At 39.0% G+C, this 14,645-nt stretch overlaps 2 protein-coding genes across 2 annotated transcripts in view; one reads left to right on the top strand and one right to left on the bottom strand.

The window, feature by feature from the left end:
• The window catches only part of LOC129104213 (inactive dipeptidyl peptidase 10-like), a 113,070-nt gene extending 105,454 nt beyond the window's left edge, over positions 1 to 7,616 (top strand). The window contains exons 18-26 of the mRNA XM_054614789.1: positions 691 to 789; positions 873 to 942; positions 1,763 to 1,957; positions 3,166 to 3,220; positions 3,494 to 3,593; positions 4,479 to 4,537; positions 5,247 to 5,319; positions 5,623 to 5,696; positions 7,479 to 7,616. Coding sequence (XP_054470764.1) covers positions 691 to 789; positions 873 to 942; positions 1,763 to 1,957; positions 3,166 to 3,220; positions 3,494 to 3,593; positions 4,479 to 4,537; positions 5,247 to 5,319; positions 5,623 to 5,696; positions 7,479 to 7,616 — 863 coding nt within the window. The remainder of the gene's footprint in view (positions 1 to 690; positions 790 to 872; positions 943 to 1,762; positions 1,958 to 3,165; positions 3,221 to 3,493; positions 3,594 to 4,478; positions 4,538 to 5,246; positions 5,320 to 5,622; positions 5,697 to 7,478) is intronic.
• A 6,594-nt stretch (positions 7,617 to 14,210) lies between these two features.
• The window catches only part of LOC129104876 (inactive dipeptidyl peptidase 10-like), a 42,902-nt gene continuing 42,467 nt past the window's right edge, over positions 14,211 to 14,645 (bottom strand). Inside the window, exon 26 of the mRNA XM_054615738.1 lies at positions 14,211 to 14,348. Within this exon, the coding sequence (XP_054471713.1) occupies positions 14,211 to 14,348 (138 nt within the window). The remainder of the gene's footprint in view (positions 14,349 to 14,645) is intronic.

Below are 14,645 nucleotides of genomic sequence, written 5' to 3'. Positions count from 1 at the left end.
TTCCATTAGAAGTGCTGGATGAATTCCATTTCATTTGGGCTGCTCCTCGGACGGCTTGAATGGAAAAAATGGCCGAAACCATAGAGATCATTGTTTATTTACATGTAGGGAAAATACCGGCTCCCCAGAATGAGCAAGCTGCTGTGTGTGAAAACGCCTTTTAGAAATGGAACCTTTTGACCGAATTTCATTGTGCTCATCCAAGTTTAACACATGTTAAAATGGCCATTATTATCAGGGTTTAAATTAAAGGGAAACTACGCCCATTTACAAAATCTTCAGGTCAGCTGCAAAGTACTTTGTTTCCAATACAGCTTTTTCTGTCTTTTTTTTTGATAGAAATACATGAGAACCCAGGTGCGTTTTGTTAAAAAAAGGGATTTGCTATAGTCTTTGATTGCACATTTTTCATATGATAATCTTATAACCCATTACAATTTGGAACTGTCTCCTTTATTTGCAACAGCTAAACCCCAAAGAGATGAAATCCAGGAATGTATTCAGCTTCCTGAACCATTGTCAGCCACGATCCACAAGCCTCAGATCTCATCGGTCTCACCTACACCTTCCATCTCATCTCATTATATCATCGGCTCCGTAGACAAAGCCTCGTGTCATTATGGGTCATTTATATGCAGCGACACTTTGATTATTGGAAGCAATTTTTTGCACTCTTAACATCTTTTTCAGATTACTACATCCTGGAGAACAACTCTTTGCTGAAGGCGGCTTTGAAGTTCAAAAGGATCCAGCTGACTGATTTCAGAACTGTTCAGATGGAACATTTTGGTGAGAACAGAATGGTTTCCATACTGTTACTGTGAATCACAATGAGTTGGTGATGCAATGGATATTTGTCATTCTCCTAACAGATTTACCTTTGAAGATCTCGTATCCACCAGACTTCTCTGAGTCCCGTCACTATGGACTACTGTTGCTGATGTATGTACCATTTGTAATGGCACATTATACCGCGGAATATTTAGAAATGCATACTGCTAAAACTCTTTATTTCTTGATCAATATTTTGTTCTGACATTAAATTCTATCTTGTACAATCCTTTCTGAAAGTATCCAAGTAGCATACAGAAGATAAAATGTGTGTGTAGCATGTAGTCAAAGCCTGATATGTAGTCTACCTCTGTTCCATAGATCTTCATTGTTGTCCAAAAACTAGTAAAACACAGCAGTGAGTCATACTGTTACTCTGGCTGTCATTTTCCCTCATTACCATAATGAAAACATTTTAGTTTATTTGAACTCAATCCCACATACACACCGTCCCGCTGCCATAAAAACTCACAGTAGCACTAAATGTGTATCAATCCGGAGCTGAAAGTAGTCAACAACAAATACACTATTTCCTCCTTTTTGTGTAACGTTAGCTTAAAACTACAGTGCCAAGCCGTTTTAGGATTTAAATAATCTTTTAAAAAAAAGAAATATTAAGTTTATAAGCAGTTTTTAAGGATTTATGTCATCAGAAGGAACCATTGTGCTTGAGTAAGAAGTGGGAGATCATTAAGAGACAGACATTTGTTTGGTTGACAGGACAATAAATGACAGCCTGATGCTTTCAAATTAAAGTAACTATGCAATCATGAGGTACAGGCAGGAAAACAAATCACACATAATCCTCCTTGGTACTTAAATTCACTTAAATTCTATCGATGAGACTGCTTTCAGCTCCAGCTGTTTGATATCACTGGTTGGGATTCTCTGAGTTTTATTTATTACTCATCATGTCCTGTGCTCGGTTCAGTGACAGCGCCCCCGGCGATCAGGCTGTGACTGACCGCTTCTCTCTCGGCTGGGACTCGGTGCTGGTCAGTTCAGACAGCATCATCGTGGCTCGTCTGGACGGCCGGGGCAGTGGCTTCCAGGGTCAGAGGATCCTGCATGAGGTTCACCAGAGACTGGGAACCGTGGATGTTCAGGACCAGATCGCAGCTGTAGAGTACGTTTTCAAATTCACTCAATTCTACTATTGACAATACTTACCTAGAAATCTAAAATAAAACTTTGAACCCGATGCATACTATTTTATGTGAGTTTTTTTATTAATCCTTGATGATCTGCCTCAAGGTTGTTTAGCCAAGCAGAGCCATGCTGCCGACCAGCTGCTAACAGCTAACAGCTAACGTTAACTAGCTCTCCTCTTGCCCATTTCCACACAGATCCGTTGTTCACAGTGTGATATTATCATGATCTCTGGTCCCTTGATCCCTGGAACCTGCTGTACTATAGAGATACAAATCCAGTCACATTTTAAGAAAATTGGCATTGAGTATCGGTTCTCCAGACATCCCTACTTTAAACCTGGTTGTAATTTCAAAAGGCAAATTTAATGAAATCCTCTTTTTGCATATCCCCTGAAGAAGGGCTTCATACATGTCACATATGATGAACACATATGATGTTTTGGAGTGACTGTACATCACAGCCCTATGGATGAACAACATGCTATGGGAAACAATATGTATCATTTAAAACATGGTGTTTTTTAAGGCTTACCAGTTGCAGCTGCTGCTTTCTTTTCCAAACACTCTTTTGATTGAAATGTACAACCTTGGAGGTGCATACAAGAGGAATAAAGCCACCAGTTGTTTGCAGTCTCTTTTCATGCATCTTGAGTGTCTGCACTTGTCAATATGGTATTATATTCCACTTGTTTTTTTCTCTGCTCTGATGTCCCTCGTTTTGTTGATTTCATTTGTTAATTGTTTCAAGAGACACAAATAAATTTGCTTAAAAGATATTACAATCATACATGCTTTTGGCAAATACTGTATTAATGAAAGACGAGGGTTTTTACTGATCACTTGAGAGCTGCTATTAAATGTTATCAACACTTAAGTATAAGTAGGAGTGAGCTATTTAATAAATGTGTCTTATTGTTCACTTTTAGCAAAGAGTTTTTTTAAATTCCGCTTACCTCAAGATCCAGCCCACAGAGATTATGGCAAAACAAATCGCTCTAATCAAATTACTTTTGCTCATTACCTTTCTAAATTAAGTGCAACATATACAGTAAACTCATGATTGGTTGAAAAACATAATATAACAGTATAATTAGATAAAAGTAAACCTGAAGTTTTCAGAGTTTCAGAGGATATGAACGTGTTAGAGACTGTAGCTCACAGGGTATGTGCTTTTTTCTTCCAGATTTATGATGAAATTTCAATTTATTGATCGGACACGGATAGCAGTGTTTGGAAAGGTGAGCCTGTTCAATCTCCAGTCTGTGTTTGCCACTGGCAAGCTGCTGCTGAGCAAAAGTCAATGTTCAGAATATAAAACAAGTTTAAAAAAATATATATTAAATGCTTTTTTAATTATTTTATCTTTTACATTTTTAGAGACGTATAAGAGGCTACATTGTTAGATTTTTAAGGAATTATTGAATGAGTACATTTTTTAATAGGTTTACAGCTTGAAGGATTTAACCATCAATTTCCCTTGAGTGTTTATGTCTTTATTTCTGTCTGTTCAGGGTTATGGAGCGTACATAACATTAATGATGCTCAAGTCTACTGACAGCCTCTTCAAATGTGCGTGTGCAATGTCACCAGTGACGGACTGGAAACTCTATGGTAGGTACAGAATCCCTCCAGGAGATCTACTTCATGTTTTATAGAAACTGAATTTATTCAACCCAGCTGTCATAAAAAAAATGTCGTCTTTTCACATTTCTGCAAACCACGCAACACGTTTAGTCAACATTTCTGAACCAAAATACGCTTCATATCAGCCTCGTCCCTCGCTTGCCGAAACGCATAATACCACGTAGTTAACTTTGTGAGGTTTTGGCAACCTGGTTAAGGTTAGAAAAATAATAGTTTGTGTTCCAATATATAACAATAATCAAGCGTAACAATGTTACTTACAAACAGTGGTCTCCTGGGTGAAAGTCCTGTGTTTGTTTGAGCCCTCCACCACTGTACCACCCATCATTTGTTGACATTGATGCTCGTTATACTCGTTATGAAACCACGTCCCCTACATACCACTAACTTAAAATAATGGTTCCTCCATACTCCGTCACTTGCTCCTCCCGAATGCAAAAACATAGAAAATAAAAAATTAAATTCTGAATATCTGTGGTATTGCAGAAATGTGCAACATTTTTTACCGAGCAGAGATTATTTCTCTATATTCGTAATCTGGCAAGTGTAAGTAAAACATTCAGGTATAAAAATACCATGTTTGTGTGGAGAGTAAATCTAAAGAGTCTGTTTACCCCTGACAAAACAGTGAGTAGAATCTCAGCTTTTAGCAGTACACCACATCGATAGACCAAAGTAAAGAGCATTCTTTCTGCCACTGAGGAGCCTCACACCTACACAAAGGTGTTATTTCCCCCTCACTGGAAGCTATTCATTTGGGCTGCGGATGACATGAACTCCACTTTGTCTAGGTGCTTAGCAGCAGCTGAAGCACTGTCTACCATAAGAATGTCTCACTTCTCATTTACACAGCATCGGCGTTCTCTGAGAGGTACCTTGGCTTGCCATTACGGGATGACAGCAGATATCAGGTGCGTGTTCAAACCCGCTTTTCGCCGACACATGGCTGACACACACACACTTAATCTCCCACAGTTACTGAATACTGCTATCAAAGTCAGAGGCAGCAATGCTTCACATTTTCTTGTTTCCTTTTTTTTAATTTTTTTTTTTTTTTATGCTCCATAGGATTTTGTCAATCATCTCTCTTTGGTAACTGTGTGCACCGGTGTGTCAGATCACATGCTGGAGGTTCTTTAATAAGCCGCTGCAGAGGGGTTACATGGCTCTCTCAGGACTCTCTCACAGAAGAGATGTTTCGCTATCAGAGGTGTTTTCCACAGCAATAGGAAAGAGTGAGGGAGAACAAAAGTTTTTTGGGGTTTTTTCAAGCACATTGTAAACAATCCACAACACAAATCTGTCTCGAACAAGTAATTCACTGCTTTCATTATGTTTTCCTGTCTGCAGACTTGGTCTGACATCTTTTTCCTCACAATTTGCCCAAACTGATATTCCAAGCATAGAAAAATATTGTCAATGGGAGATTCTTTATCGCTTGGAAATCACTAATTAGACTGAATAACTGTGTCTGTGTGTGTGACATTTAATCAGGGTATGATGCAAGTTACCACAAAGTCTGTCATTTGATCATACTTCTTTATTTTCATTGCTTTCTTCAATGTAACTTAGCATATCTAACAATCTATAATCTCCCCTCTTTTTCTGATTTCCTCGCAGTTTTCCAGTGTGCTGCAGAACGTTCAGGCTCTTCGGGAGCAGACACTGATGCTAGTGCACGGCACAGCAGACGGTAAGAGAAAATAGATTTGGGATTGAATGAAAATACTGTATCTGCGGTGCATCGCTGCTGAGCACAAAGAAGCATGCAACCCTGGCACGTAATGAGGCAAATGGTTTTTAATCAAAAGATAAAAAGGGGAAGTGGGTTATCTAAAGTGATGCTGGGATATCCAGAGGAAAGCATCCTTTGGTGAGTCATGCATGTCGAATTTGTATTTCTATTCTGCTAGAATCTGATTGTCTCGTCTTTTTTCCCCAGTTAGGATTCAGTCTGAAACTTGCTGACATGTTTCATTTTTTTTAAAATTCCCAGCAAACATCCACTTTCAGCATACTGCTGAGCTCGTCAAGAACCTTGTGAAAGTTGGAGCAAACTACTCGATGCAGGTGTGTATTGCAGAGACAACGCCACCATGGCACAATCTTTATACTGCATTTGGTAAAACAGTGATAGACTTGCATGTATAAAGTATTGAATATCAACATTTTAGCAATATGGTGGAGTTGTGTGGGACCCACTTTATCTATTAAAGGTTCATTCAAATTTATTTCATCCTATCATCATCTCCCAAATGAGACAGTTTGATATTTATGAAGAAATTTGGTTTATATTTAAAAGCAGTAGGAGGCTTGCACAGCTTGTCCCTTTGACGTCGATGGCTCAGCCACCACCATGTTTAGAGCACTGTGGAGGCAATCCTACAAGTAAACATTTGCTATGAATTTGGAATTTTGCAACTTTAAATGAATAGTCTCAGATTATAAATGAATGATCTAGCATGTCCATGGCCACATTGCTGCGAAAGAATCCCAAGCAGTGACACAGTTTGGATCCATAGGAAGTGATTCAAAAACACACACGTGCATTACAGCAGATGGTCATTGGTGCCACAAAAGATAAATTAGATTGATGATTCATGTAGACTATTAACAGCTGGCTATTTGTCAGATATCAATGCCGCAAATACACCACACATCAATACATACACCAAAGCAATAAAACAGCAGAGAACTACAATGATTCACACTGAAAATCTAATTACTCTAGGACCAGAAAGTGAAACCTTCCGGGATCTTTGCTGGTAAAGGACCATTGTGTCAGAGCCTGAAAAACTTTAGCAATTGTTAACTAACTCTAATCGTCATTAATTCTATCTTTCTAAAACATGGTACTCGGTATTTAATATACCAGGTTGCTTAAAGACAAGATCGAAAATACTGTAAGGGAGGTCAGCATTTGTATAAAGAAAGCATTCGCTGTAAACAAATCTAAATCCCTAAAGATATGTTGTCGTTATCGTTGTACCTGAAATGTCCTGAAAATTGTACTTCATAGAACACCAACTGCTACGGATTCTTCTCTGCTCATTAATCTGATGTACTTTCTATCTTAATAGGTTAAACAAAACATGTAGGAAAAATAAAAAAGAAGAATATATATACAAGAAATATAACATTGGAAAGTTGTCAAAGTCACGGTATAGAAATGGAATTAGGTATTTTAGAAAGAAATACTCAAACTAAATGGACTAATATAACTTGTGGTAAAGAATGATAATGATAACTCTCCATTCTTTACTAAAGTTAAGACCCAGAGGCACAATAGAAACACATTTTACCAGAGCTGAATGACATCCTCTGGCATTTAATGAAGACAAGAGAGGTAGCCTTGAAAAATTCTATAGAGTCTGATAGGTTCATCCAATTCAGTTAGGCCAAAGAAAATGTCTTTCTTGACCCCCTCTAAACAGGCAAATGAAAAAACTGAAAGTGTGGAGCTGCAGAACTTAAGATAAATGGGATACATAAAAATATGGGCCTTGTGGTTGCTAATCATTTTATTCAGAGAATTCCACATTCCGTTGCTTTAAGTAATGATACAACCATATTACATTTTTAAGCAAATTGATGAGTAGAAGATGAATAAAATGACTTTATTCTTATTAATTCAAAAGCAAGAGACATATGGAGACTTTTCTTTCAAAAGTACAAAGACAATTTAACAATGAATATTACTTACATTGCTCTAAGCCCACCCTAATCATAAAATACACCGTGACAGACAGCAGCAGCAGCGTACATCTCTCACCCAATCTCATATCCCGTCTGCAGTGAGCTGACTGTGTCTGCAAATCTCTGTCTACTAATGTAATTACCTTTTACCCGCAGATCTACCCAGATGAGGGACATTTCCTAACACAGCAGAGCCGCCAGCACCTCTATGCCACACTGACCAGCTTCTACAGGGACTGTCTGAAGGAGGAGCTGCTACCCATACCTGACGAGGAAGAGGAGGAGGAGGAGTAGGCGGGAGGCTTTGAGGGTCAGACCTTTGGCAGAGCTTGAAGAATTTATCTAAAAATCCGTCAAGGCCTTTCACGTTTGGACCAAGAGTTTAGCTGGACATGGACACTGGGAGGGAGCTGCTAGTGCTCCTAAAGTGTGTGTGTGTGTGTGTGTGTGTGTGTGTGTGTGTGTGTGTGTGTGTGTGTGTGTGTGTGTGTGTGTGTGTGTGTGTGTGTGTGTGTGTGTGTGTGTGTGTGTGTGTGTGTGTGTGTGTGTGTGTGAGACACTCTAGTGTGTGACTGTGTATAAATGTGTTGCATAGATAACCGAAGGACACTAACAGTGACACTGGCATATTCCGGGACTGGAGGTGGGAACTTCCCTCTAGCATAAAGACATTTCAGTTTTGGGACGCTCCGTTTCTTGGCAAAGCGCACGGAAGACCGCCTCCTTTTAATGCAGGCTCTCTGGGCTGCAGTCCTCCACAAGTGCATGGTTCTTTTTTTCCCCTTCGCGGCTTCACTCATTTTTGCCATGTTAGTCCCGTTTGTGGTAGCACACGGGAAGAAAAGAACACAAGATGTACACTTTTGATCTCACCTCTCCTTTGGTTGTCGTATAGTCGCACACGGAAATGCTAGTTCACCGCAGAAACAGAGCCGATTCCTGAATAAGTGCTATATTTCCTGCTGAAACACCCCGCCATCGCCTACCCTGAATGAAAAGCAGTCTTTTTAGGTCACACTTTATTGTGCAGGGGTCTCGTGTAGACATGTACAATGCCTTATGAGGTTCAACATACTGTAATATTACTCGCTGGCAATGGTAGTCATCCATTAGCAGTGTCATGTTAACCAATGTCAACTCAGGTCCTCGAGACACAGCATTGCAGTCGGTTTAGTATCAGTTACAACACTATGTAAGCTGTATCATGACTAAGTTATTAATTCTATATGAAGAAAATGGTTATTGGTTATACAGTAATTTCAGTTTCAGGAAACACGTCATTACATTTTTTTTTTTCCTAAAATATCTCATAGATTCATCTAAGATTCAAGCACTTTCTTGAAGTCGAGAGACATTTTCCTTATTTCTGGATATTCTCTTATTTCAAGAAACTAATAATTAACTGCAGTGGTTATTAATGACAATGGGTGTACTAATACGGACAGTTTTACAGTATCAGTAAGGTGTTTGCATGTCTACAGGGAACGTGTCAAGTGTTGTCACATTTTGTACAGTACCAATACAGCAGAGTGTGTACATAAATATATTTTTGAGATGCCAGATCTCATAGATAGTTTAGTCTATGGGGATGGATTCATTTGACCCGGATGTCTTGTACCTTTTTTTTTTCCTGTTTTCCTTTCGGCTGTTGATTTTTCTTCTTAGGATGGATTTTGTAATGCTTGTTCTCGTTCTTTTTGCTGTTTTAAAAAGGGAAAGGTCAGGGGTTAAGCTTTTGGGGGTTATTGTGATTGTCCTCTAGTGATGATTATAAATAAAAAAAGACTATGAAAAACAATGAGTTATGCTGATGAAGAGTGGAGAAATGAATCAGATACATTCTTTTTCTAATATTGATTGTTCTAGATTTCATTTTGAAGTTACTATGAGGTACTTTCAATTAGTGTTGATATAGGAGCCCCCTTTGGACAATAATGATAAGTATTTTCGACTACCAGAGTCCCTTTAGAAACCTCTTATTTAGTGCATCAGGCGTCTGACGGTCTGCTCTGTGCAGTACTGGTTCTGGTTCTCTCCGGGCCTCTCTTTCCTCTAGCAGACCCAGTAATGCAGCCTGGGCCCTCCAGCAGTGTGGTGTCTCTGTTGGCTACCAGCTGGAACCAGAGGAGCTGCCGCTGCCAACTGTGGAGCTCTCCTCCTACTCCTGCTGGGGCTCCGACTGCAGGTCGAAGGAATCAGTGAAGCCTGATCTGGGTCCGTCCACGGCGGGCTGGACGCTTCTGGAGGCCGAGCTGAAGGAGTTTCTGGTGAACCTGCCTGTTTTTGTCTGATTTCACCAGAGTCCCACCCGATGGTACCGATGACAAGCATTAAGAATCCCTATATAGAAATAGATAATCTTTTGGCTGATGGTCTTGTTTACTCATGTAGGTATCATGGCCTTGGTACTCCCGTATGATTTGCCAGGAAAGATGTACGTGTTTAGAGAGATCATGGCTGCCGCAACACTGCATGTCTACGTTCAATAACCAGTGCCTGGACTCACCGGCCTCGATGGCCCAGCAGCTGTTTTATTCGTCATACAGCGGGTAAAATAAGTATTGAACACGTCACCATTTTTCTCAGTAAATATATTTCTAAAGGTGCTATTGATATGAAATGTTCACCAGATGTCGGTAACAACCCAAGTAATCCATACATACAAAGAAGACAAAACAAATAAGTTAAAAAATGAAGTTACGTGTAATAAAATGGAATGACACAGGGAAAAAGTATTGAACACGCTTACTGAAATTTATTTAATACTTTGTGCAAAAGCCTTTGTTGGTAATGACAGCTTCAAGACGCCTCCTGTATGGAGAAACTAGTCGCATGCATTGCTCAGGTGTGATTTTGGCCCATTCTTCCACACAAACAGTCTTCAAATCTTGAAGGTCGCGTGGGCCTCTTCTATGAACTCTGATCTTTAGTTCTTTCCATAGATTTTCTATTGGATTCAAGTCAGGTGATTGGCTGGGCCGTTCCAGCAGCTTTATTTTCTTTCTCTGAAACCAATTGAGAGTTTCCTTGGCTGTGTGTTTGGGATCATTGTCTTGCTGAAATGTCCACCCTCGTTTCATCTTCATCATCCTGGTAGATGGCAGCAGATTTTTAATTGCGAGAGAATCCGCTCATTTTTCAAAATAAAACATCTTTCAGACTCTGATAATCAATAAAATGGAAATAATATAAGTTATTTATTTTTTCTCTGCGGCCCGGGACCAAATGACCGACGGACCGGTACCGGTCCGCGGCTCATAGGTTTGGGACCGCTGCGTTAGATGACAAAATGGGCTTATGTATTTAAAATATTATCATAAAGACCAAGACAAGTGAGTGCTAATAATATCAAGTAGCCCAAAGGACCTTTGTAATGCAAATGTGCAGGAAGCATTAGTCTCTCTCTCTCTCTCTCTCTCTCTCTCTCTCTCTCTCTCTCTCTCTCTCTGTTGTTCTGTTCCCTTCTCCCAACTCAATCAGCTCACTGAGGGCCGTTTTTACTTTTTCAGTTCAACCAATCAGATTGTCACCACCTATGTGAGCCAATAATCTTGCTGCTGTCCGAGTCTAAAGCTGTTCTTTAATCCCTGCTGTCAACAGTCACTTCAGTGTCAGGACGATGCAGCTCATCAGAAGTTGTGCTCATAGACTATATATAAGAAATAGACGTATGTCACTGTGAAGTCACCCATTAGTTTTCTTGACCATGGTTTTGTAGCCATGAGTTCTGCATTTTGGCCGTCACCATCTTGTTTTTTGGAACCATATGTGACATGAGAGAGTGAGGCTAAGGACATTGCTGAAATAGACATCTTTAGGCGGCTTTAATGTTACAAACTTCCATGAACTGAAAACACAGAGTAAGGTTTAAAGTTCTAAGATGAATACAGCAACTACCAGATCGGGCAACGCCATGGTAGCGACCTGTCAATCACAAATTAGCCCCCCCTAAAGCATTCTCTGCTTTATGGTCTATTTGACTCTAATTGGACCATAATTTACAAATGAACATCATGCTGTATTGAAGAAGACTTGAAATTGAGACCATTTCAAGTCCATTATCTCAGTAAACAATGTTTACTGAGATAATAAATCAAGTGAGAAGTAGGGTCATTTTTTTTTTTAGACTGACATACAATCAGAGGAGTTGCACCCTGATGGCCGTTAGAGAGAATGCACGTTTAAGACATTCCCCGATTGGCTTTAGTTTTCAGAACCAGCCGCTCCACGTCTCTTCCCTGCAGATCTTAAGCCATAGCTCTTCACCAGCACCATCAAACCACCAGTGTCTAGACTCCATTGGATGGATATACCTGTACAACTAACAACATCACTAGTCCAACACAATATGACATCAACATTGGGATTTAATAGCCAAAAACTCTTTATTTTATTCAGCTTTCCTATTATGTCAATATCATTTTTATTATCCTTTATGCATCTCTTCAACTAAGGCTCTCCTGATACTTTAAATAAAACAACAGCTGGGTACATAGCTTGCTTAAGTCTTGTTTTCACGGTTTGATTTCACAGTTCCAAACCTGGATGTAAACCCTCCTAGTTCTCGGGGTTGTTTCATTTTTCATTTTACAAGCCATACAAAGCTCAGAGTAAACACTCAGCTTTTTGTTAAATGTCATAACAAAAATAATGTTGCAGCAGACTGTGGCTTTGACTTGAAAGCAACTGCAAGATAAAGTCTGTCACTGATGCTACCTCTAAGCATTGCATGTCACCGGTGCACCATCAGCATCTTTTAAATCAAGATTGGGCACGTTGTTTCGACTCTGAATGAAACGACTCTTCTGAGCACATCAGCAAATAATGGAAGGCACAGATGCAACGCTGTTTTGTTTAACAATTTATTTCAGCATATAAATGTTTCCCAAGTAGACAAATGTCACTATATATGACAAAATCAGTTGCAGTTTGACAGATTAAGCAAGTGCAGAAGTTTAAGCAGCACACGATAATGGTCAGAAATAGTTCTGGTTTGCTACATCCTACTCGAGGAAGGATATGGTGATCTGTTTCAGGAAAAAGCAGGCTGTACAGTATTATTAAAATGTATGTGTCTTCGTTTACTGCCCATTTCGAACACTTTTCACATTCTGGGATGTTAAACGCTGCATGTAACAGTGAAGAATCCAGTCGGTCATGAACATTCAAAAGAACCTAGTGGGATTGAGAAAAAAGTATCCAGCTTTGATTGGACCTATTCATGAAAGGGCTACCAATCAGTGGCACTGCAGTGTAGTTTCTGATTTGTTGCAGATATGAAAGAGTCATAACATTGTGTCCTTAGGGAATAAACGTTCATAAATCAGCTTTGAAATCACAGAAGGTGCTTCAAATCTTATATTTTAACTTTTTTCAGTAACAAAGTAATCCAGTGTTAGCTGACCGTGCATCTGTGGGTAAATTGCAAAAGGGAACTGTTAATAGCTAATGTGACTTAATTCTTTAAAAGAACCATCATTAATAAATGGTAAATTGATAGTTGATTACATTTTAGATAAAGGTTACTTAACTGTTAACAAACAATGAAAATGTATATTGCTAATCATTAGTAATGCTATACGTTGTTATTTTAAGTAATAACAACTGTTTCTTGTTGCAAACTTTATAACATTGCATATACCATAATAAGTATTTGTAAATGATAACCAAATGATTTTTAAAACTTTGTTAAATTGGACCAGCTAAAAATTATCCAGTTTGCTGCCGCGCTATGCAAGATTATGTGTGGACAGACACAGACATGCACACTCACTCATTCACACACACACACACACACACACACACACACACACACACACACACACACACACACACACACACACACACACACACACACACACACACACACACACACACACACACACACAGGAGCATTTGTATGATCCTCCTGGTGGAGATAATAATAAAGTTTAATTAACATTATCAGTTTACAATGTATCTGTTATGGTTGTTATAGGGCCAATATGCCAAAATGTAAACTAATTATGGTGGAAAAAAAGCAGCCTAAAAAGATAATAGCAGTAGGCTACCTGTGGATGATATTACATTTGAAAAGTTCTTATTCTCCTGATAGTTCCCAACTACATCTACATGTTTGTGTTAGCATGCTTCCATATATCAGATGAGCAAAAACATTTTTGACTTCATTTTTGACATACAAATCAAATTGCACTGTGAGCCGATTAAACAATAAATAAAATGCCCTTTGAGAAATAGATCCTGTCCCAATGGGGCTGGGGTTTCACACAATGGTTACCTGGGTGTGTTTAAAACCACCATATGGCTATTATGATCAGGTGATGAGTCGGTCCACCACTACTGGAGATGCAGATGCTCTGGTAATCCTCGGTGCTGACAATGTTTAATCTTCATTATCTAATTAAACATTATGGTAAGTCTATGAATACCGTGTTGGGAAATAGTGGCGACTGTAATGAGGTAAAGGCACCTGCAGAAGATGTTTTATGATATGATCTCCCAGGTTAAGTTACATAGTTTGCTTTGCAGTAAATAGAAATATTCACAGTTACTTGCAGCAGTCCGCAAAAACTATACTGTAAAATGGAAAAATACAAGTTTCTTTGATTCCCTGACATTTGTACTGAGTACATTATACAAACAAGAAGTCTAATCTGAAGCATTGGGTACAGCAATAATACAACCATCTTTTATATTCTGCAATTATTCATCACAACCCTGGGTTCCCTACACTGGTCCTAGCACATGTAATGCTACGTAAGTGACATAATAATGCTTTTGCAGTGCTTTAAGAGATAGAAGCCCTTCAGGAGAACACAGCTTCTCTTTAATGGCTCAGGACACACTACGCTCTTTCAAAAACTCCCAAGTCTCAGGCGCTTCTACGGGTTAGTCATGCTCATTAGATTTCTGCAGGGCGACAACCTGCTCCTCCTCAAAGCAGAGCTTGAAGAAGGTGAGCACTGAGTTTAGCATGTAGTGTTGGCTCTTGGTGGAGGCCATATTGTGTCCTTCATCTGGGAAAATCTAGGAAATAAAAGGAAATAAAAAACAAAAGTGCCATTTATTTAAACTGATATTTAAAAAAAAATGTAAATACATTTTTTGTTATGGTTACACTGCAGTGTCAATCACACTCAATAAAATGTTCATTTTGTGAAATATGCTGAGTTACTTTCTTGCAGAGAGTTAAGGTGTGTTCTAAGCAAGGCTAATATGCGTAACACAGAATTATTTCAGATTTAGTGACAGTGAACGTGACACTGAGTCTCAAAGCCAATCAGCAGCTTATATTTGTACAGAGACTAGACATAAATCTGTGGA

This window comes from Anoplopoma fimbria, chromosome 16 (genome assembly GCF_027596085.1).
Source record: "Anoplopoma fimbria isolate UVic2021 breed Golden Eagle Sablefish chromosome 16, Afim_UVic_2022, whole genome shotgun sequence".
Lineage (NCBI taxonomy): Eukaryota > Metazoa > Chordata > Actinopteri > Perciformes > Anoplopomatidae > Anoplopoma > Anoplopoma fimbria.
The sequence above is the reverse complement of the archived record's forward strand: the minus strand, read 5'-3'. Positions and strand labels throughout refer to the sequence as shown.